The 21,363-nt window shown below is 36.8% G+C and overlaps 1 protein-coding gene across 6 annotated transcripts in view; it reads left to right on the top strand.

Annotated features, from left to right (window-relative positions):
* The window catches only part of THSD7B (thrombospondin type 1 domain containing 7B), a 1,641,422-nt gene that overhangs the window by 1,386,228 nt on the left and 233,831 nt on the right, over positions 1-21,363 (top strand). For all 6 annotated transcript variants that reach the window (XR_014079260.1, XM_081579094.1, XM_081579097.1 and 3 more), the window contains one exon: positions 10,535-10,713. Coding sequence is in view for 5 of the 6 variants with exons in the window: in XM_081579094.1 (XP_081435220.1) it covers positions 10,535-10,713 (179 nt within the window). In the remaining variant the exon portion in view is untranslated. The remainder of the gene's footprint in view (positions 1-10,534; positions 10,714-21,363) is intronic.

The raw sequence follows: 21,363 nt of genomic DNA, 5'->3' as shown, positions 1-21,363 counted from the left end.
TAATCTTATGCAGTAGGTACTATTACTATTCCCATTTTATAAATTGGATGTTGTAAACATTGTTGTGAAGATCTAGATGATAAATATTTTTAGCTTTGTGGGTCATACTGTCTCCATCACAGCTCGGCGCCTCTGCTGTTTCAGTGGAAAAGTCACCGTACATAGCACTTAAATGACTGTGGCTCTATTCCAACAAAACTACTTAAAAAAAGAATCAATTTGGATTTGACCTGCAAGTCACAATTGGCCAGATGATACAAGTGAACCTTAGGACTTTGCTGATGGTCCAGTGGTTAAGAATCCATCTTGCAGTGCAGGGGATGTGAGTTCAGTCTCTGGCGGGGAACTAGGATACCACATACTGCAAGGCAAATGAGTCCATGAGCCACAACTACTGAATCTGCAGGCCACAACTAGAAAATCCGTGCACTTCAACAAAATTCCCTTAGGCTGCAATTAAGACCTGACCCCACCAAATAAATAAATAAGTATAATTTTTTTAAATGTTCCAAAAAAACTGAAGCCGAGAAAATTTAGCTAGCCAGTGGCTCAGCAGTAAAGATTCTGCCTGCAGTGCAGAAGATGTGGATTTGATCTCTGTGTCAGGAAGATCCTGTGGAGGAGGGCACAGCAACCCACTCCAGTATTCTTGCCTGGAAAACCCCACGCACAGAGGAGCCTGGCGGGCTACAGTGCATGGAGTCACAAAAGAATTGGACACAACTTAGTGACTAAACAACAACAGAAGATTTAGATAGTTCTTGTTAAAATGGTGGAAAGGCCTAGGAAGGCATGATATCCAAGGTCAAACCGTCATCTGTGTGTTAACATTTTTTCTTACCATAGTCTCCATTCCTCTAATAGGTTGGCTTTTGTCCCCCCAAATATGTTAAATCCATTAAAATCCTAGCCTCCAGTACCTGTGAAGGTGACCTTATTTGCAGCCAAGGTGTTTGCAGATGTAATTAAGATAAGGAAATTAAGATGAGATAATCCTGGATTTAGGGTGGACTCTAAATCCAATGACTGACATCTTTCTAAGAGGAAGGAGAGGGAGGTTTGAGACACAGGCACTCAGGGAAGACAATCTTGTGATGAGAAGACAGCAGCTGGGGGTGTGCTCCCACAAGCCAAGGAATGCCTAGAGTCATCAGGAGCTGGAAGGGCAAGAAAGGGGGTTTTCTCCCACAGACTTTGCAGGCAGCACATCCTTACCAATATCTTAATTTCAGACTCCCAGCCTCTAGAACTATGAGAGGATATTTTCTGCTCCTTCAAGCCACCAAGTTTGTGACTATTGATTATGACAGCCCCAGGAATTGAATGAACTCTTTTCTGTCACTTTTTGTTCTCTCTTCTGAAAGAGACTTCTGGTCACTCTTGAGACTTTTTCCTGATATAAAAGGCCCTCTCTCTTTGTGAATTGGAATCATCCACAATTCCTTGACATGATTACTATATCTAGAAGATTATTGACTATTTCAATTTTCTTATAGGAAAAGTAATTAAACATCTCACCCTTCCTTTGCATCTTCTTTTGTTTGTTTAGCAGTTATATCATGAAATATCAGTAAATAAAATCATCAGATATTTGTCTATAGAAGACAAGAAAAACCTAAATGTAAATCTCTGGACTGGCTGATCCACAATCCATTAGGAAACAAATTTATTGGTGAGTGAAACAAATTCACCATTATCAGCATGCAGTATAAAGCAAGGCTCAGAGTCCTATTTAATTTTACACCTTGGCGATATTTTAAAAGTTTTTTACAGTAACTTGCAAGGAGTTAATGTGCTATGAATTCATTCCAGTACATTGATTTCTGCATTAGCTCAGTGAAAGATACAGTTCTTTGGCAAAAGCAAACTTTTAGAGGTAAATTTGATTGGTCGTGTAATCCATTATTTAGAGTCTTTAATAACAACTTATTTCATTGTTCATGGATAAAAATCACTGTCTGGATGACCCAACATTCCAAAAAATAAAAAAATAATTGATGTTTCATTCTGAAGTTTATTCTATGCACACCTCAGCAGAGAATGAGCTTTGTTCTATGCCCTAGGGCTTGCAGGAAGTTGGCTCTGAATGAGGATGTTGTCATCTGCCTCTTTCTAGGTATTCATTCTGTACTAGGTATTTTTGATGTCTCTTGTTGCCACCTTTAGGAATTATGTTTAAATGCTGGTGCTCGTAAGGTTCAGGGCACTGATGACCATAAAACTTAGTCCACTCAGTGAAGCTTAAACTTCAGGACCTCTCTCTTGCATGCACCTTTTCCAAGATGGAGCTTTCTAGGTAGACTCCTCCTGTATTCCTTCATGTAATCAGATGTGGAATTGGTTAAAAGAGATCGGAGACCTGGAGTCCAGTTAAGGAGCTATTATAATAGTCCAGGTGAGAGATAACGAGCATCTGGCCTTGGCTGGTGGAAGCAGACTTGGAAAGACAGAGATGGACTCAAAACGCAATTGATTTACTGATCCAATAAAAAATCCCTCATTTTGTCAATGTTATCTTAGCCTTTAATTTATATGGAAATGATCTGGAATGAGAAATGGCAACCAAATTTGAAAATTATTACCCTATAATTTTTCTGCTTAAGCATCTTTACAGAATTATGTTCTCTATCAATCACTAGCACCAAAAACAAGATAAGGAAAAAACATTTTTACCTTGCTGTATAGCTTTTAGTAGTGGTAAAATATTAATATGCTGCTTGTATTATATGTTAATTTTTCCACAAACTCCTGCTTATTATATTTTTGACCTTACAGTATTAAAGAGAATTAAAAAAAGGACATGTATTCTTACATTTTTATTTTCACAAGAGGAAATCAAATGATCGAGATTTAATATTTTATTCCAGATCACATAAGGTCAGACCTTGATTTATAATCCATGTCACTAGTCCCTTTTTAAAATAATAAATTATACATTTTCCTGAAATACATATCTATAGGCTCAACTTTTGCAAAGTCACATTCTCGTTGGATGGTGCTGCCATTCAGACTGTGCTAACTGCTGATATAACTTAATCTTATTTCCCTAGGACATTACGCATAGATGCTCAACATACTCTAAACATTTGTTCTAGTGCTCTTTACTTGATCTTCTGAAGATATACTTTCTTATGCCAATATTGATGCGTTAGGATAATATAGGTTATGGTATGGTAACAAATGAAACCGACGGTTTCAAAATCCCAGAGATTGAAAGCCATTAAGATCATTCAGTATCCATGTCCATTGTGCATTGGCTGGGGTTTTTGGACCCTCTGATATATAGAAAGAAAGAGGAGGACAAATTACATTCCAGCTCTCTTTTATTAAAAAATAGTTAATTAATTAAGTTTTTGGTTGCTCCTGGTCTTAGTCGCAGCATGTGGATTCTAGTTCCCAGACCAGGGTTGAACCTAGGTCCCCTGCATTGGGAGTGTGGAGTCTTAGCCACTGGACCGCTAGGGAAATCCCCACACTTGAGCTCCTAAAGCTGCCACCTGGAACCGACACACTTCACTTCTACTTATATTTCACTGGATAAAGCAAGAAGATCAGACCTCAATTCTAGAGGCAGGGAAGTGTAATCATGCCATGTATCCAGAAGCAAAACCAAAAATATTTGGAGAATAGCACTGATGACGTGACAAGAATAACAGTGTCTCAGATGTGCTCTGAGATCAGCTTTCAGAACTTTGAAAGAAAATATAAATTACTAATTGTCTGGTGTAATTTAAGTCAAGATTTTCTCAGGGCAAGGAGATGTCATGAGAGGACTTTATACAGGCTCTTGCAGCCACAGTCCTACAAATTACCCAGTAATATTGTCTTGTCTACAATCTGCAGCTTTGCAGTGTTTCAAATGCCAAGTTTATTATGTGGTTAAAGCGTTCAGTCACTTTAATTCTAACAGCATTTATTTGCAGTAATGATAACAACTGCTTTGGTACATACAGTCCTAATTGAACGGTTCAAATGGTTCTGTGTCTAGTGTTTCATTTGTCCTAACATCCTTAATATCTTCTAAGAGCAAAATATCTCTTCTGTCTGCCTAGAGGAGCCAGATAAGAGGCTATTAATGCTGAAACTCTGTCTATATGAACACCTGCAGATACCATCTATATTAAATTGCTTGGGTAATTCAATTTAGAAGATCAGTTCTTTATATGATTTGGTTGATTGATTAAATTGACACTGATACATTTACTTTGAGTAAGTGAACCAGGTTGAGCAATTAGTCAAAAACCTGTGCTTCCTGAAAAAAATGTGCCAATCAATATTTTCACGTGAAATTATTAGACAGTTGAAGCCAGAATCCATTTGTTACCTCAGATTGTTGTATGATTTATATATATTATTTGTATCATATAATTAAAGTCATTGATTATATACTATGTTTTTTTTTTTCTTATTTATAAGACTGCTCTCTAGCAAAATGTGAATTTCTTTAGGGCCAGGGTTGATTTTCTGATTTGTCACTCTAGAACCAAAGAGAACATTCTGGGGTCATAATAATGATTTTTTCCTACTTGATTGTGAGCTGCGTATCTCCAAGTCTGGATTCAAGTTCCCTTTCTAATTCTGACCAGTCTATAAATTGAAGCTTTTGACCTTAATGACTTTCAATAGCTTTTCATCTGAAAGTTCACCAATAAATTATATTTTTAATTAACAAAGCTCGTTGACACTTAGATGATTTTATTTCTGATAAATGTAATAAAATTTAATATATAATTATGCTATGAAATATTTGAGTTTTAGGGAATCCAGAAAACTTTTTCCTTAATGTGATTATTAGAACTTTGTATGACTTCTTATTTAGCTGTATTCAGGTATCTGATAAGGTTGTGGATCCAATAAGCTACTTTGTTATTTGCAGTACCATAACCATCTTCTATAATGGTTAATATTAGAGAGTCTGTGCTGATGGGTTTTCATATATACAGTAAAGATATTCTTCTACCAGTAGAGAGTATTTTCAAAACTGTTCTTTTTATTGTTGCTATTGTTATTCAGTCGCTCAGTTGTGTCTGACTCTTTGCAACCCCGTGGACTGCAGCACCCCATGCTCCTCTGTCCTCACTATATCCCGGAGTTTGCTCAAACTCACATCCATTGAGTCAGTGATGCCATCCAACCATCTCATCCCGTTACCCACTTCTCCTCCTGCCCTCAATCTTCCCCAGCATCACGATCTTTTCCAGTGAGTCAGCTCTTCCCATCAAGTGACTCTTCACATCAGGTGGCTCTTTGCATCAGCTCCAAAGTATTGGAGCTTCAGCTTTAGCATCAATCCTTCCAGTAAATATTCAGGGTTGATTTCCTTTAGGATTGACTGGTTTGATCTCCTTGCTGTCCAAGGGACTCTCAAGAGTATTCTCCAGCACCGCAGTTCAAAAGCATCAATTCTTCCATGCCATAAATAAAAATTTTAAAGGAAGAAACAATGATACTTTAGGTGCTTTCCAACTCTTCCCCTCTCAGGCCTCCAGATGCCTAAACAAGGTTGGGCCCATTTTGAAAGACTGTATCTTTGAAAGAGTATAACTGCTGTTCATGAACAGTATTCTCAGTTCAAAATATTAATGCACAACAGCAAGCTGGCACTTCAGTTCACACTACCTAGCCACATGCTAACGGACTGAGATTTTAAGCAGATGTTTGTCAGTGTTTCCCTTGAGAACAGTGGCAAATTATTGATCTAATTTCTCAAATTCCTTCCTGTGATAATATTAAAACATCTGCCCCCATGCTTTCCCCACCTTTCCTGAAGAATATCTAAACCATTCTGACTTAAGTCATCACATACTTTAAAGTATGGTACATTTTACTAAATAAATAATAGGACAAAAATGTATAAATAAATCTTTAAATATGGACAAATGAAGACATGATATCATTCGAACTCACAAAGTTCTCCCAGATCTTCACTTTGAACTGGGGAAGAGATAAGCAACATTTTATTTTTGGTAGTGTGTTTTCTTTCTTTTAGCAGTGTTAGTCAATAGAACATTCACTGTCTAGGCAGATGTTTGCTATTACTTTACACAGTAGGAAAATATAAGTAAATGAACCTAGGTTATTTCCTCAGGCTTAATATCATCAATATTTCCTTCTTTCACATCTTCCAAAACAAGATTTTCAAGGAGCTATGAGAGGTGTGAAGGGGAAGTGTTAGTACTTGAATGCTAGAAGAAAAATATTCACAGCACATAATATCCTGAGAAGTGGTCTTATCAATGAAGCCGTTATATTTAGAGAGCTGTGTTTTCACCTACATCTGTTGAACTAACCTAAAGAGCAATATATGGGGGTTAGTAATACAGCTTGAAGCTAGGTTACTGGGCTTCAGCCCTATTGGGGGTAAGTCATTAAATTCCTCCAGCTACAACATACAGATTCTATTGATAGATTTTATTCAGCTCATGTTTATCTGTAATATCAATAGAGATTTTTTGAATACCTACTATGTACAAGGTATATGGCTTATAAAATCACTGTTGGTTGCATTCTCTACTGATAATTTTGTAATAACTACTTCATACTCAATTTCATATGCATACAGATAACTAAAATAGAACATGAAGGCATCCACAGGCCAAGTACTATGTTGGTCCAAGCAACATATTCTGCTTATAAATTATAGTGTAAAATATTTTCGATAGAAAAAGTGCTTCTTTCATAGCAATTGGATTTAGATTTATAAATGTTGCCAATGCAGCTAGTCTGTGGTATGTTTTATGGAAATGAACTTTTAAAACATTATTGAAGTTTCCATAATCAGAAATTGGAATTCTCTTATGGCAGGTTAACTTGTAGGTAGTCAAATTTGATCATATTCTGCTACCAACAGTTGTAGGTATTATGTACATATAACTAATCCTTTCAGTTATAAGATAGGTATAAAGCTATGCAGTTATGAATGGTTCTCAGTATGGTCTTTCCTTTGGAGTATACTCTAGCATGCAAATAACTTTTCTGAAAAGTAAATGTTACTGTTGCTCAGATCTGTTGAATTTTAGAATTATATTTTACTCATTGAATTTATGACCTTGACTTTCATAGAGATTCTCTGGGTTCATGTCTTATCATGGGGGAAAAAAAAGAAAAACATATCGCTAAGAGGCCCTGTAATTAAAAATCCTTCAATATGCAAATACAGATGATATTTATTTTAAGTCTCCTTGATTTAAAAGAGCATCTAATTCAAAATCTGCTTTAAAATAGGATCTAAGTAGACACACAAGTATTAACAAGTTATTTATATGAAGTCTCCTGAAATTTCATATTTGAAGCATTTATACCATGAAAGTTAATTTCACTTAATTACCAGTCTGATTTTTTTATTCAGTAGCAAATGGAGTCATTTTGTGACTCAGTTTCTCTATAAAACCAAGTAATGCCTGTGGCCTCTAGTTAATCCTATAGTTAGCATTTTTTATATGCCTAGTACTAAATTAATAATCAAAACTCCTTGGTAATGACTGTACAATTATAACTATGATAAACAATAGAGAATATTAACAACCTCAAATAGAATTTGTTTTCAACCTCGGAGGGATCCTTCTTGATGACTTAGGTGTTTAAAATGTGCTCTTTCTTATCAGTGAGTGTTATTTGGGGAATGTACAATCATTCTAGTATTAATATAAGAGAAATGTAACTCTAAAATTAGAGAGTGGGAGAGTGTAGAGAGATAGCAAGTGGTGAAAAGATGGCTTATATAAGAAAATGAGTATCTTTTCCATTGTGATATGAAGATAGAAGAAAAATATGGAAGTTCATACAAATATAGTCATAGGAAATTAAAGGAGTTCTTAGTCTTTCCTATTTCTTCTGAAAAAGAACAGATCTTAAAAGTTTGAAGATAGGAGAGAAGGTTCGGTAAAGCTGTCATGTGGAATAAGAGTGAGAAGAAAACTCAGAAGAATCACCAAGCAGTGTGTGGCATTAGCACTGCCTTCATCTCCACTTGGTTTTCAGCATTAAGCACAGAGTAGGAATGTAGTTGGACCAATTTAGATCTGAAGTTTTGCCAGACTGGGCCTGGCAGAGGAGTGATGGGGCCAGATGGGCAACCGTACTACAAGCGAGTAGTTGAAGTGTGTGTTTGTGTGTGTTAGTCGCTAAGTTGTGTCCGATTCCTTGCGACCCCATGGACTATAGCATCTGAGCCTCTAGGAAAGTAATGAAGGCTAAACTGGTTAGAGGAAGAGTGGAGTGTTTTCATGAGGAAAGGCATAAATATTATTGGAGAAGATGAAGTAGTCTATGTGGAAAGATTTCAAGATATAGGAGAGGGAAGGGCAGGAGGAAAACTAGTCAGGGAGGTTATTCTGAGACTAGGTTACACATTCGAATTCTCTGGGGATCTTTGAAAATTACCACTGCCTCTGAGATTTGGTTGAATTAGTCCATAGTATAACCTAGCCAATGGAAACATATTTTGTGGCCAAAGTTGAAAATCTTTGTTCAGAGCCTCTTGTGAAGAATCTTATAGTTTTTGCAAAGTGGTTGTAACCTTATTTTCAAGACAATAGAGAATCAGCAAAGGTTATAAAAGGACTAGTGTAAATTATTATGTATTTTAGAAAAGTAACTTTTTCCTCAAAGTGACTGATCAATACCAAAGAGAATAATTAGGAGAAAAGAAGACTCGTGGAGAGAATATTTCAGCATTCTGGGCCAGAAAGAGTTGAACCAGGGATGAACCAGAAGAATTATAGAGTAGGCGACATTGTTGTGATGCTTCAACATAAGAACTAATTAATATATGTGTAAAATGATGGAGGCTGGCCTAAGGTAACTGAAATATTTTTTATTTTGGATAATCTGTTAGCTTTCAATTGCTGTATAACAAATTAACGTAGACATAGCAATTCAAAACCTGTATTATCTCACCATTTCCATGGGTCAGGAGTACAGCCATGGCCTCTCTAAATTCTTTGCTGAAGAGTCTCACCAGACTGTAATCAAGTTGTGAGTCAAGATTTAAGGCTCTGCAGAGGTATGATTGAGGAAAACTCCTCTTCCAAGCTCCCTTGGAATTGTTGGCAGAATCATCTTCATGTATTAAAACCCACAAAGCTGAGACTCCTGTTTTCTTGCTTGCTGAGAGCCAGGGGCTGTCCTCAGGCCCTAGAAGCTGCCTGTGGTCCCCTGCCCTGTGGCCACACTGTAGGCATTTTATAGCACAGCTATTTGTTTCTTTAAGACCAGTGGGAGAATTTTGTTCTACACACACACACACACACACACACACACACACACACACACACACACACACACCACACACACACCACACACACACACACCACACCACACCACACACACACACCACACACACACACACCACACCACACCACACACACACACCACACACACACACACCACACCACACACACACACACCACACCACACCACACACACACACCACACACACACACACCACACCACACACACACACCACACACACACACCACACACACACACACCACACACACACACCCCAGTCACTCTTTTAAAGGTTTTCACCTGATTAATTCAGGACCCCTCAGAATAATCTTCCTTGGATTAATTGAAAATTTGCCATATTAGTAATATCTGTGCATTCCCTTCCCTTTTGCCACATACCATAATCTAATCTCATGGTCTTGCCCAAATTCAAAGGGAAGAGATTATACAGGTATATACACCGGTATATAGAAATCAGATATGTTGCAGTTAATTAAGGTGAGGAATATAAGAAAATTAGAATGTTCTAGGAGAAAACTGGCGACCTCAGCTTTAGATATTTGAGGGTAATCAGGCGTCCAATTAGAGTGGATCAGTAGATGGCATAGAATTTATTGGAGAGATAGAAATTGGGAATACATATTTGGTAATGATTTGTAGAGGTAATTATTAATCAGAGAAAGATTATAGCAAGAAGTGGGCTGAGGACAGGAATAAGAACTAGGAAAGCTAGAAGAATATCTGCAACTGTATTTCAACCCACACCTCTTGATTCCAATCCAATATCTCATGTACAACCTTTCACTGTTCCTCTTGTTTTCTTTCAGTAGTATCCTGCTCTTCCTAATCTGTGGTTCAGTCTTTGCCCTCCTCCTACCTTCAAGTCACACTACACAGCAGTGAGAATCAAGATCTTTCTTTGTGAAAGCTTTGCAGATCTAAGGCACTAAGATTGACTATATTATGCTCTCTGTTCCCAGAAAAGGAAATGTAGATCCAATGCAGGGGGAGATAGTACCATCATTAACCCTGAGCTGCTTCATTTCTTCTTATCAAAAACAAGACTTTGCACTTTTCCCTTCTTCCTTCCTCAATCCCAGATTTGCCTATGAAGTAAGTGGATGGCACAAATTTGGAATGGAGAAATAATCATATAAGTATCTCTCTTGGAAATCTTTTGTCTGTTTACTGAAACCCCTGCAGCAATATTGTTAGGCAATCTGATCTCTAATAGTGGAAACAAAGTAAATTTGATCAGTACATTTTGATCAGACTTTCTTCACTTCTTTTAAATCTTTTCCAGGCTATATTCAAGAAGAATGTGTCATTCCTTGCCCATTTGATTGCAAGTTAAGCGACTGGTCAAGTTGGGGGTCTTGCAGTTCGTCTTGTGGGATTGGAGTGAGAATTCGATCGAAATGGCTGAAAGAAAAACCATACAATGGAGGTCGCCCATGTCCCAAATTGGATCTCAAGAATCAGGTAAAGTACATGAAACAACAAATACAGAGCTGAAAAAGTATCTCCTTTATTATTTCCTGTTGAAATTGAAGTCATTATCTTGTTATAAGTAGCTCGTAAAAAGTTATTAGAAGTTCAGAAGAGTGGATAAGAGGGTAGAAATTAATATAATAGAATTAGTAATAGAAGCTTTGCCCACTCCTACGCAATGCTGAGAATGATTTGGTAATATTAGCTATAATGATGTTTACAAAAATTAAATCCAGTTGGTTTTTAAATTATCTTGAAATGTTATTTGATTAATCATATTATGAAAGGTTTGTGTGTGTATGTGTATGTAATAATGTTGGGAGAATGTCAATTACTTTATGGCTATAGATATAATTAGTGGTCTCATCCACATACTCCAAAACTGGTGTTCTGTTTTTCCTTTACCTAACTCTTCATCCTAATTTTCTTTGTTCCTGATATTGTCAGTGTTTTCACAGCTCTTTCTGTCTCTTCTGAGCTATTTTCCTACCTTTTCCCCCTAAATCAAAGCTGTTTTCATAAATGGAACCTAAAGCATACACTGTCATGTAGATATCAAATAAAATTGCCATCTTAAGCAAAGTTGATTAGAATATTTCATTTAACTTTACCCATATAACAGAAACTAACATTTAATTAAGAATTATGACAGAGAACTCAAATTTTTCCCATGATTGCATGCTGTTATTATAAATGGACTGATATATACATTTTAATTAATTGAGTAGGTGAAGTACAAGATGACAGTTGTTAATAAGTTCTTTATTCTTAAGTGAGTTGTGTCTTAAACATGGGCCTGCAGATCATTTATGACTCTGAAACTTTTAGCAGAATAGCTACACAGGCTTCTATTACTAAGTCTATTTGTTTCTGCCCTCTAATCCCCATTTTGATCAGACTTTCTATAGAGATTGTTTAATGGAACGAAAATCCAATGTCTAGTTAATTAATATAAATAACATATCTAGTACTACTTCTATTTAGATATCATTTGTCATTTCAAGACTGACATCTCTAGCTGTTTTTATAAGCTTTGATAAAAGATACATAACTTGCTGAAAATGAAAAATTATTATAATGGCAAAAAATGTTTGTATTCTAAGACAGGGCAAAGTATTAGGCTAGTCTTGTTTTTTTAAAGTTAGGTGGAGTAAAATGATGATACTGGTTTCTTCCCTCGAAGCAAATATAAAGCATATTGGGGAAAAAAACAATTCGGAGGATTGCAAAATTCACACAAATTTTGTCAAAAAAAAGAAAAAAAAAAAACTTCACAAGTACAACAGTTTGGGGAAGGGAAGGGTGGGATATGATTAATGAAAACAGAAAGGAAATAACCCAGGTAGGGGGAGTTTGAGAAGAGAAACCTCCTCAGTATGAAGAAAGGTATGACCCAGGTTGATGATCAGGAAGAGGACTTTCAAATGAATCCTCTGTCTGAAGACTAGTTTACCCACCCTAGGGGATTTTCCAGGCATTTAAAGAAGGAAATAACTGCTAGGCATTTGTAGTTGTAAATAATGTGTGATAATTCTTTCGTCTCCTCAAAACCATAAAAGAAACTAAAGCCCTTATAAAACTAGTGTTAAACACTATTTTAATATGCTCCTTTTATGAACTAGAAAATTATCCAGGGAGTGAAAGGACTTCATTTGAGCTCAGATCCCAAAACTGTATTCTCACTGTGTGTGTGCAAATGTATCAAAAACTGTCTATCAAATTTGAGAGTATGGATAAGATAAAGTACTTGTATACCTGTTAGGACTTAAAGGAAACTTGTTCTAAACACTTAACTGATGTTTAAAACTTGTACCCTTAAGAAGTGGTACACACTAAAAATTAATCCCATGGTCAAGAATAATTAGATAAATTCAATACGTGAAAGCTAAGCAAAGATGGGTTTGTCTGCAGGAGCTCTTTCTAGCTTTTGCATTCGGGAAGGAAATGGGTAGCGTTCCAAAGACATTGGTTGTGATGCTCAGAAGTGAACCTGAGATTTAGTTGTCAGAAATCAAATTTAACGTGGCATGTATTCTGATGCAAAGAGGTTTCATGTATCTATAATATATGTGGTTTAAACTTGAAAAACTTCTCCCTAATCCATACTTGATATTTTAACATAATTGATCAAGATAGTAAGTAATAAGCCCTCCCTCTCACTTGGAAGTCTATGCTGCTGCTGCTAAGTCTCTTCAGTCGTGTCCGACTCTTAGCGACCCCATGGACTGCAGCCTACCAGGTTCCTCAGTCCATGGGATTTGCCAGGCAAGAGTACTGGAGTGGGGTGCCATTGCCTTCTCCTGTAAGTCTATGAATGTCAAGGAAAATGTTACTGTAAAAAATACTAAACATAAAGAAAATTGTCACTAGAGGCCTTTCTTTTCTAAAGCATACTTTTACTTAAAAGTGTATTTGTGGAAAGCTGTCTGCGGATTTCATTATATTTTTGCTCTTACGTATTGCAGACCTCCCTGTGTGTGTGTGTGTGTGTGTGTGTGTGTTATATGTTGAAATTTGTTGAAGTTCTCCATATTTTCTTAATTCCTCTGAAAATAAATTGTCGGGAATTTTCATTATTTAGGAAATATTCCCCAGCTTCTGTTATTTATGGCAGTTCTACCATAGAAGAGCTCATTATTTGTTTCTCTAAGCTGGAAATATGATCTAGTAGAGGTACACCCACTGAGGCTGTTTTGTAAAGTTCAATTTTACTACTGGCCTTAGGTTATTGGTCTTCTTTCCAATTGGTTTCTAGGTCTCAATTTATTGTCCTGTTTTTGGAACCAGAGTAACACTCTCTCATGTATTCACCCATAAGAAAGAGCTTAAAAAATATAACCAAATTATAGCAGTGAGAAAAGTTCATATCTTTGGTACCTGTGTATGAAGACAATTCAGTATATGACAGATTGAGCTTAACATCATTTGTAAAATTATTGAACTTTCTTATGTGTGTGTATTATATATACTTACTATACACACATATATGTACACATACATATATATGTATATTATGTGCAAGCTGTAAATGTTAGTATACTTGCATGTACTTAGTCAGTTTCCTCCTTTGTTTCATTTTAGAACTTGGGGTCTTTCTGAGGGCAAGGGCTGTCTTTCTGCTTTTGTAACTCATTCTAGCCCCTGGTACACCATCCAGTGAATTGTCAAATTGTATTCATTGGATGCTTTATTTGAAAAGAAGCTGTCTCTCTGGATGAGTAGGTGGCTAGCTCTATAGAAAGAATAAAATATATATTAGAACTCTGGTCTCTTAAGCTGTGATTTATCATTTGAATTCTCAAAAAAAACTAGAGCTCTTCAGGAAGAAATACGAATCTCCAAATTGTCCCAAAGAGTCGTTCACGATTTGCCTGAAAAATCCTGTGTTTGTATCTCCACTGAAATTTAACTCAGTGATATAAATGAAGGAGTTGATATTATGTACACAAGCTCATAAACTGCTCTGAGTCAGCTTGTGAAATCGATATTTATAATCTCTCATAAAAAGCCTCCCTTTTAAATTAAAACTTACCAACATGATAGCTCTTTCTCTAGAAGCACCAAAGTGGCAGCAATACTTTGATGGCTTTCTGCTAAGTGTATTTGTGATGCTAAATAGCTCCAGCATGCAGCTTACCCAAAGCTTTCATTTAGCTAGAAAACTTCTAAATAGTTTTTTGAATTATCAGGTCAGTTGCCTTATGTCCTTGACTCTACTGTGCATAATCAAATTGATAATATATTTTAATTTTTTACAATCTTATAATGTAGTGAGTGGATTTAAGTGCACTTGTACTACAACTTTTTGCTGTATTTTTTCTTTTGTAATTTTGCTTAATAGAAGATTAAGTACGAGGACATTAAAGTTCCATTGGATTGACATTTCCTTTTATGAGTTCTTTACACAATTGAAAGCAAGGGAGTGGCAGGAAATTCCATGTTGTTTATATGTTGCAAATCTATGTGTTCAATGAGCTTGAGCAGAAATCTTACATTGGGATTCATTATCTATACTTTTTAAAAAACGTACCCTATCTATTTAAACACATTTTTGAAAGAGTTTTGATTATGTTTGCATCTGAATGAGAGGATATAAATTAAATGAATGTTTTCTAGAAACAATTTCTATTTTAAAGGTGTGTCTTCACCCCAAAGAGAAGTGGCCTAAATTTGTAAATGATGAGTATAATTCATTTCATTTTTCATTGCTAGATAATACTATTTTAAAGAATACTTTCTTTCCAAAGATAAACAGTTGTATTTTAGCAAGAGCATTTCTCCCTTAGAAGGCAACTTTGGATGAGAAAAGTTATCCATAGAGAAATAGCTTATGCTCATTTTAATGTTGTTTCATTAATTATTAGTAGCATGTTGGGATGTGGAAACAGGATAACTGTCATTCAATCTGAATGTTTGTTTGCCCAGAAAAACATGACTACACTTAACGCTTAACTTGATTTAACCAATTTTGGCCTCTTGGTTCCTTTGGACCTGCCCAACTTCCACTCATCCTAACCTAGTCCAAATCATTCTTGGCAGAGTTCTGCTCACTCTGGAATTGGCAGGAGCCCCAGACTGTCATAGAGCAAGAAGTCATCTTCTTGAGCATTAATATTGAAGGCCCACACTTATCCATGATCAAGTACATTCAAGTGTACTGTTCTTGCATAGGGAGGTAGGAGTTGGTGATTGATTACACCTTTGATAAGAACTCATTTTAATTATGAAATATCATAGGTCACAAAATTAAGAAATGCAGCGTGATTTATTCCTTAGGGTTACTCGGGAGGATTTAATAAAGATAGATACTACTAAAACATTCCACCTCTCCCTGACATAGTAATTATTATAGCAAAGCCCCGGTACATGTCACCCCATCTCATAGGCAGAGTGAAATGATTCCCGAAGGCTGGTGTTCATCCATTCATATCCTTTATGGCTGTCTGCCAACCCAAATGCTGTGCTCTCTACTTGTGACAGACCACTAACTGAGCTGAGTGGAGCTTGCAGGAGAAGCAATCTTTCATTTTTGTTCTTGCCCTGTCACCATTTCCAAGCAAAAAAAAAAAGAAAAAAAAATCATTTTTTCCTTCTCAAAGCTTCCTCTCCCCCCTACACTTGCATCTACCTATTGTTGATCATTCCTGAAGGACTGCCCCTCAGACTTGTTGAAATCTTAAGCAACTTTGATCATGTTTCTTGAGAACAGCCAGTGTCACTCATGAGAAGCAATTGTCCTTTACATGTTGTCCACTCTCTTGTATTTTACTGTGTTTTTTTTTTAATATTGGGCATTGCCGCTCTACACACACTCAAACTCAGTTTTAGTTTTTATCCAAGGGATTCCTATGTACCTCTAAATAGTTCTCTACTAAGTTGGCTTGGCAGATTTCCCTAATGCAGTTGCTAGGCAGGGTTTCCAGGATTGGCAGAAGATAGCTATAAAATTGTGAAATGGGCAAATTTTGTCGAATTTTGTCTTTGGAACCCTTTCAAATGTGCTGTTACACCTAATATTATTCCTAGTCCCTTAACTCCTGAAGTTCTGAAATACTATATTAGGTAATATTAGCCTCACATTGGAGAAGGCAATGGCAACCCACTCCAGTACTCTTGCCTGGAAAATCCCATGGACGGAGGAGGCTAGTAGGCTACAGTCCATGGGGTCTCGAAGAGTCGGACACAGCTGAGGGCCTGCACTTTCACTTTTCACTTTCGTGCATTGGAGAAGGAAATGGCAACCCACTCCAGTATTGTTGCCTGGAGAATCCCAGGGAAGGAGGAGCCTGGTGGGCTGCTGTCTATGGGGACGCACAGAGTCGGACATGACTGAAGTGACTTAGCAGCCTCACGTCCTCTGTATTGGAAATTTTGCAAAACTGTCTTCTTAACAAAGTACTCAGGTAGAAGTGCTTAGGTACTTTTCTAGAAAAAAGTATTGGCAGAATCTACTTTTCAGATCTTTCCTAAATCATCCTACCTTTTAAGTTTTAAATGCAAATTAGAAACTTCCCTCCTCCTGTCATGCATTAAAATTATGACGTTAACCACAAGCATTAAGAAAGTTAAACCATGTACTGATGGGAGTGTTGCTGCATGTGCATGCTCAGTCATGCTGACTCTTTGCAACCCTGCCAGGCTCCTCTGTCCACTGGATTTCCCAGGCAAGCATACTAGAGTGGGTTGCCATTTCTTCCTCCAGGGCCTCTTCCCAATCCAGGGATCAAACCCAAGTCTCCTGCCTTTCCTGCATTGGGAGGCAGATTCTTAACCATTGAACTACCCAGAGGCTCTTCTAAACATAGCCTACTTAAGACTCATTTCAAAGAAAGATTCTAAATGGTACATTAATTTTCCAGTTCTTTTTTTTTAAATTAAGATATAATTGACATATAACACTGTGTATGTTTAAGATGTACAATGTGTGGAATTGATATATTTATACAATGTAATTTGATTACCACTATAGCATTAGTTAAAACACCTCTCACATCACATAATCATCATTTCCTTTTTTGTGGTGAGAATAATTAAAACCTAGTCTCTTAGTCACTTGGAAATTTATAGTACAGCATTGTGAACTATAATCACTGTGCTGTGCATTTGATCTCCAGGATTTATTTATCTACTAATTGTAAGCTTGTGCCCTCTAGATTTTTCAAGCTTTATCCCTTGATTAAATTACCAAAAAGCCAATTACCAAGGTCTTGACTAGATTCTCTGATCGATCCATGTGAAAAGCACTTGTTCAATCAAGATTTAGCTTTTCTACATTACTTAATGCCAGGTTGGATGAAGCACAAGCTGGAATCAAAATTGCCAGGAGAAATATCAATAACCTCTGATAACTCAGATAACACCACCCTTAGGGCAGAAAGTGAAGAGGAACTAAAGAGTCTCTTGAAGAAAGTAAAAGAGGAGAGTGAGAAAGTTGGCTTAAAACTCAACATTCAAAAAACTAAGATCATGGCATCCGGTCCCATCACTTCATGGCAAATAGATGGGTAGCAATGGAAACAGTGACAGACTTTCTTTTCTTGTGTTCCAAAATCACTGCAGATGGTGACTGCAGCCATGAAATTAAAAAAACACTTGCTCCTTGGAAGAAAAGCTATAACAAACCTAGACAGCATATTAAAAAGTAGCAACATTACTTTGACAACAAATGTCCATCTATTGAAAACTATGGTTTTTCCAGTGGTCATGTATGGATGTGAGAGTTGAACCATAAAGAAGGCTGAGTGCCAAAGGATTGATGCTTTTGAACTATGGTGTTGGAGGAGACTCTTGAGAGTTCCTTGGACTACAAGGAGATCAAACCAGTCAATCCTAAAGGAAATCAGTCCTGAATATTCATTGGAAGGTCTGATGCTAAAGCTGAAGCTCCAATATCTTGGCCATCTGATTTGAAGAGCTGACTCATTAGAAAAGACCCTGATGCTGGAAAAAACTGAAAGCAGGAGGAGAAAGGGACAGCAGAGGACAAGGTGATTCGATGGCATCAGTGACTCAATGGACATGAGTTTGAGCGAGCTCCAGGAGAAGATGAAGGATAGGGAAGCCTGGGGTGCTGCAGTCCATGGGTCTCAAAGAGTTGGACGTGACTGAACAACTGAACAGCAAAAACAACATGATTTAAGGGTCAAGATAAAAATAGTCTCTATGAGAAGCCTATCTAAATCCTTTGGAATATAGAGTTTGCTTCATAACCTTTACTGATCATGAGAGTAGAAAAATCACCATGGGTGGAGGAAAAGTTGGTATAAAACAGATTCTCAGGCCCCTGCTCTGCAAACTGTGGTCAGCACAAGAGTAAGTTCAAGAAGGCATATTTGTTAACAGAGCTTTGTCTTTGCTCCTTTTTCTGATCAGGCACGTTGATGAACACTGCTGAATTGAGAGTCTGGTCACTGAGGTGAGAATTTTTGCTGAAGTCAGCTCTGGAAAAGATTTTCCCTGCAGTTAACTTAGCATGCCCTTTCTAATATCAACAGTGAACACAACCACTAGTTCTTTTCTGCTCCAAGCAAATTTGGGAGTACTCTCTCATTTCACAGAGGAATAGACTAGGGCTTAGAGGGGATGACAACTTGCTCAGGTTGACCCACTGATGTGTGAGGCGAACGTGATAACCACTACACTAAGGAAACAATGTGTATAAGGGGTTAAAAGTCATTCAGGTCTGAGGGCAAATGCTACTCTGCCCCATTCTAGCTGTGAGAACATGAGAAAATTATTTAACCTTACTAAATCTCAGTAAGGTTATTTAACCTTACTAAATCTCAGTAAGGTTATTTAACCTTACTGAGTTTCAGTTTCATAATTTGTCAGATGAGTATAACAATAACAGCTTACCTTTTAAGATTATTGTGTTGATTAATATAAAATGAAAATAATAAACTTCCTGTTATGTTGTTTGGCAAAGACTTAAGTACTTGATAAATACTAGGGTTATTTTTTCTTGGTCTCTGACACATAATTTCTGTTTCCAGTTCAGTTTGTTTTCACCTATATCATTTGATATTGCATTTTTTCTAGTGGCAGAAAGGGATGTAACTTATTGCATATTTGTAACTCATTTCCTATGAATTTGAGGTTATTTGGATCTTTATTTATATAAATGTTATTAAGGTGTGTAACAGAAAGATACACAAATCAGTATGAGTAGAGCTCCGTGACTTCACAAAGTGAATCTTCCCATTCAGTTACCACCTATATCAAGAACCACTTTTTCAATGTCTCTCATGCCCCCTTTTGAATTCTAGCTCCTTCTCTACCATCTTCTTCTCACCAAATGGAGCTATTATTCAGACTTCTAACAGGATAAATTAGTTTTATAATTTTTAAAGAAACTTTACATAATGGATTCTGCACTATGTATTCTTTTTCTGTCTGCCTTTTTCTCCTCTGCATACTTGTGAGATTTGTCCATGTTGTGATGGATAGCAATAATTTTGTTCATTTCCATTGCTTTATGTAGTGTCCTTGTATATATCCCATTATTAGATTGTATACCGCATTTTATCTATTCTCATTAATGGATGGGCATTTGGATTATTTCCATATTAGGGTTATTACAAAGGACATGTTGCAGCCATTCTTGCACGTGCCTTTGGTGCTCATGTGTATGCATTTCTATTGGGCACAGACCTAAAAGTAGAATTCCTAGGTCACATGCTATGCATATATACAACTTTAGTAGATAACTGGCACTTCATTTTAACTTATACACTGTCACAGATCATTCTGAATATATGTAGCACATAATTCTAGATAATGACTTGAAATATGACCTGTGACATCATGTAAAGAGGTGTGAAAGCCATATGGATGTATTAAGTATTTATCTCATCACTTTCCGTATCACAGCACATCAGTGATTGCTGTCTCCTACCACATATACATCTCTTCCCAAAGAGAACAAATGTGTGAGCACTGCCTTCTTGCTGCCACACCCATCATGCTTCCTCTGCTACTTTCTTGTTATCTTTGGGATAAAACACAAACTACATGATATAGTTTATAAGACATTTCATGATCTTGCCCCAACCATGTTCTTTGAGCCCAGAGTCGTGGTGAAATCAGCAAGGCCCTCAGGCCAGGGAAGCTGCTGATGAGTCAAGAGGAAGGGGTCACTTCTGTCTTTCTATCCACTCATCAGCCCTCATACAGGCTTTTTCGTAAAGAGTGAGAATTTCACATTCTCAGGATGATCCTATAAATCAGTTGATTGGTATCTACTATGATCTCTTTTAACAGATGCTCCCTTTCAATTACAAATCACCAAACATTCTTAATAAAATTAGATCGACTGTATCACCTTTACCCTAGAACTACTTATCAGATCCCTCTATGTTGGATTAAAATCAAGCTTTGCTCCCATTTATTGGGTTGGCCAAAAAGTTTGTTTGGGCTTTTCTGTAAGATGTTACAGAAAACCTCAAATGAACTTTTTGGCCGAACCAATAAATAAAGATTGCCCAAGGCAAACTGGAGTTGTTTCCTTCCCTGAAGAGGAATATTTCTCTTTGATGACAAGGCAAGGGTCACCTGTGCTGAAAGCAAGTATGAAACCAATTGCAAAGTCTACCTCCACAGGATGTCCCTGAACCGCAGAAGTGTTGTCCACAGCCAGCTTCCACGCTAATAGACACCAATCTTGTCATCCTTAGAACTGAAGGTAAATTAGTATGAATAGCGGTCTCAAGCAAGAATTGAGAACTGAACCAACTCTCCAATGCTCTGTATGTCAAATAGGGGCCCGCAGGGGCCATGTGTCATAAACTAGGATGGCAGCAACACAGAGTGAAAATTGCTGTTTCTTTTCTGCATCTTTAAAACAAGGGAAAACAACTACATTGAAGTCATTGTAGGTTCAAAATTTTAAATTTTGTTTATTTGAAAGGACACTTGATACTAGCCTAAAAGTATTTTTCTACTTTTAAATCTTTGCTCAAATTTAGCTTCTACCTATAGCCTACCTGAGCACCTATTTTGACTTACAATGGGGTTATGGCCCAGATACACACACTGTAAGTTGAAAACATCTTAAGTTGAAAATGCATTTAATTCATTTAACCTGTCAAACATCATAGATTAGCCTTATCTACTTTAAAAGTGCTCAGAACAAGTACTTACATT

The sequence above is a fragment of the Giraffa tippelskirchi genome, chromosome 3 (genome assembly GCF_054371585.1).
Source record: "Giraffa tippelskirchi isolate mGirTip1 chromosome 3, T2T-mGirTip1v1.2.pri, whole genome shotgun sequence".
NCBI lineage: Eukaryota > Metazoa > Chordata > Mammalia > Artiodactyla > Giraffidae > Giraffa > Giraffa tippelskirchi.
Note: the sequence above shows the minus strand (reverse complement) of the source record. Positions and strands in the feature narration are given on the sequence as shown.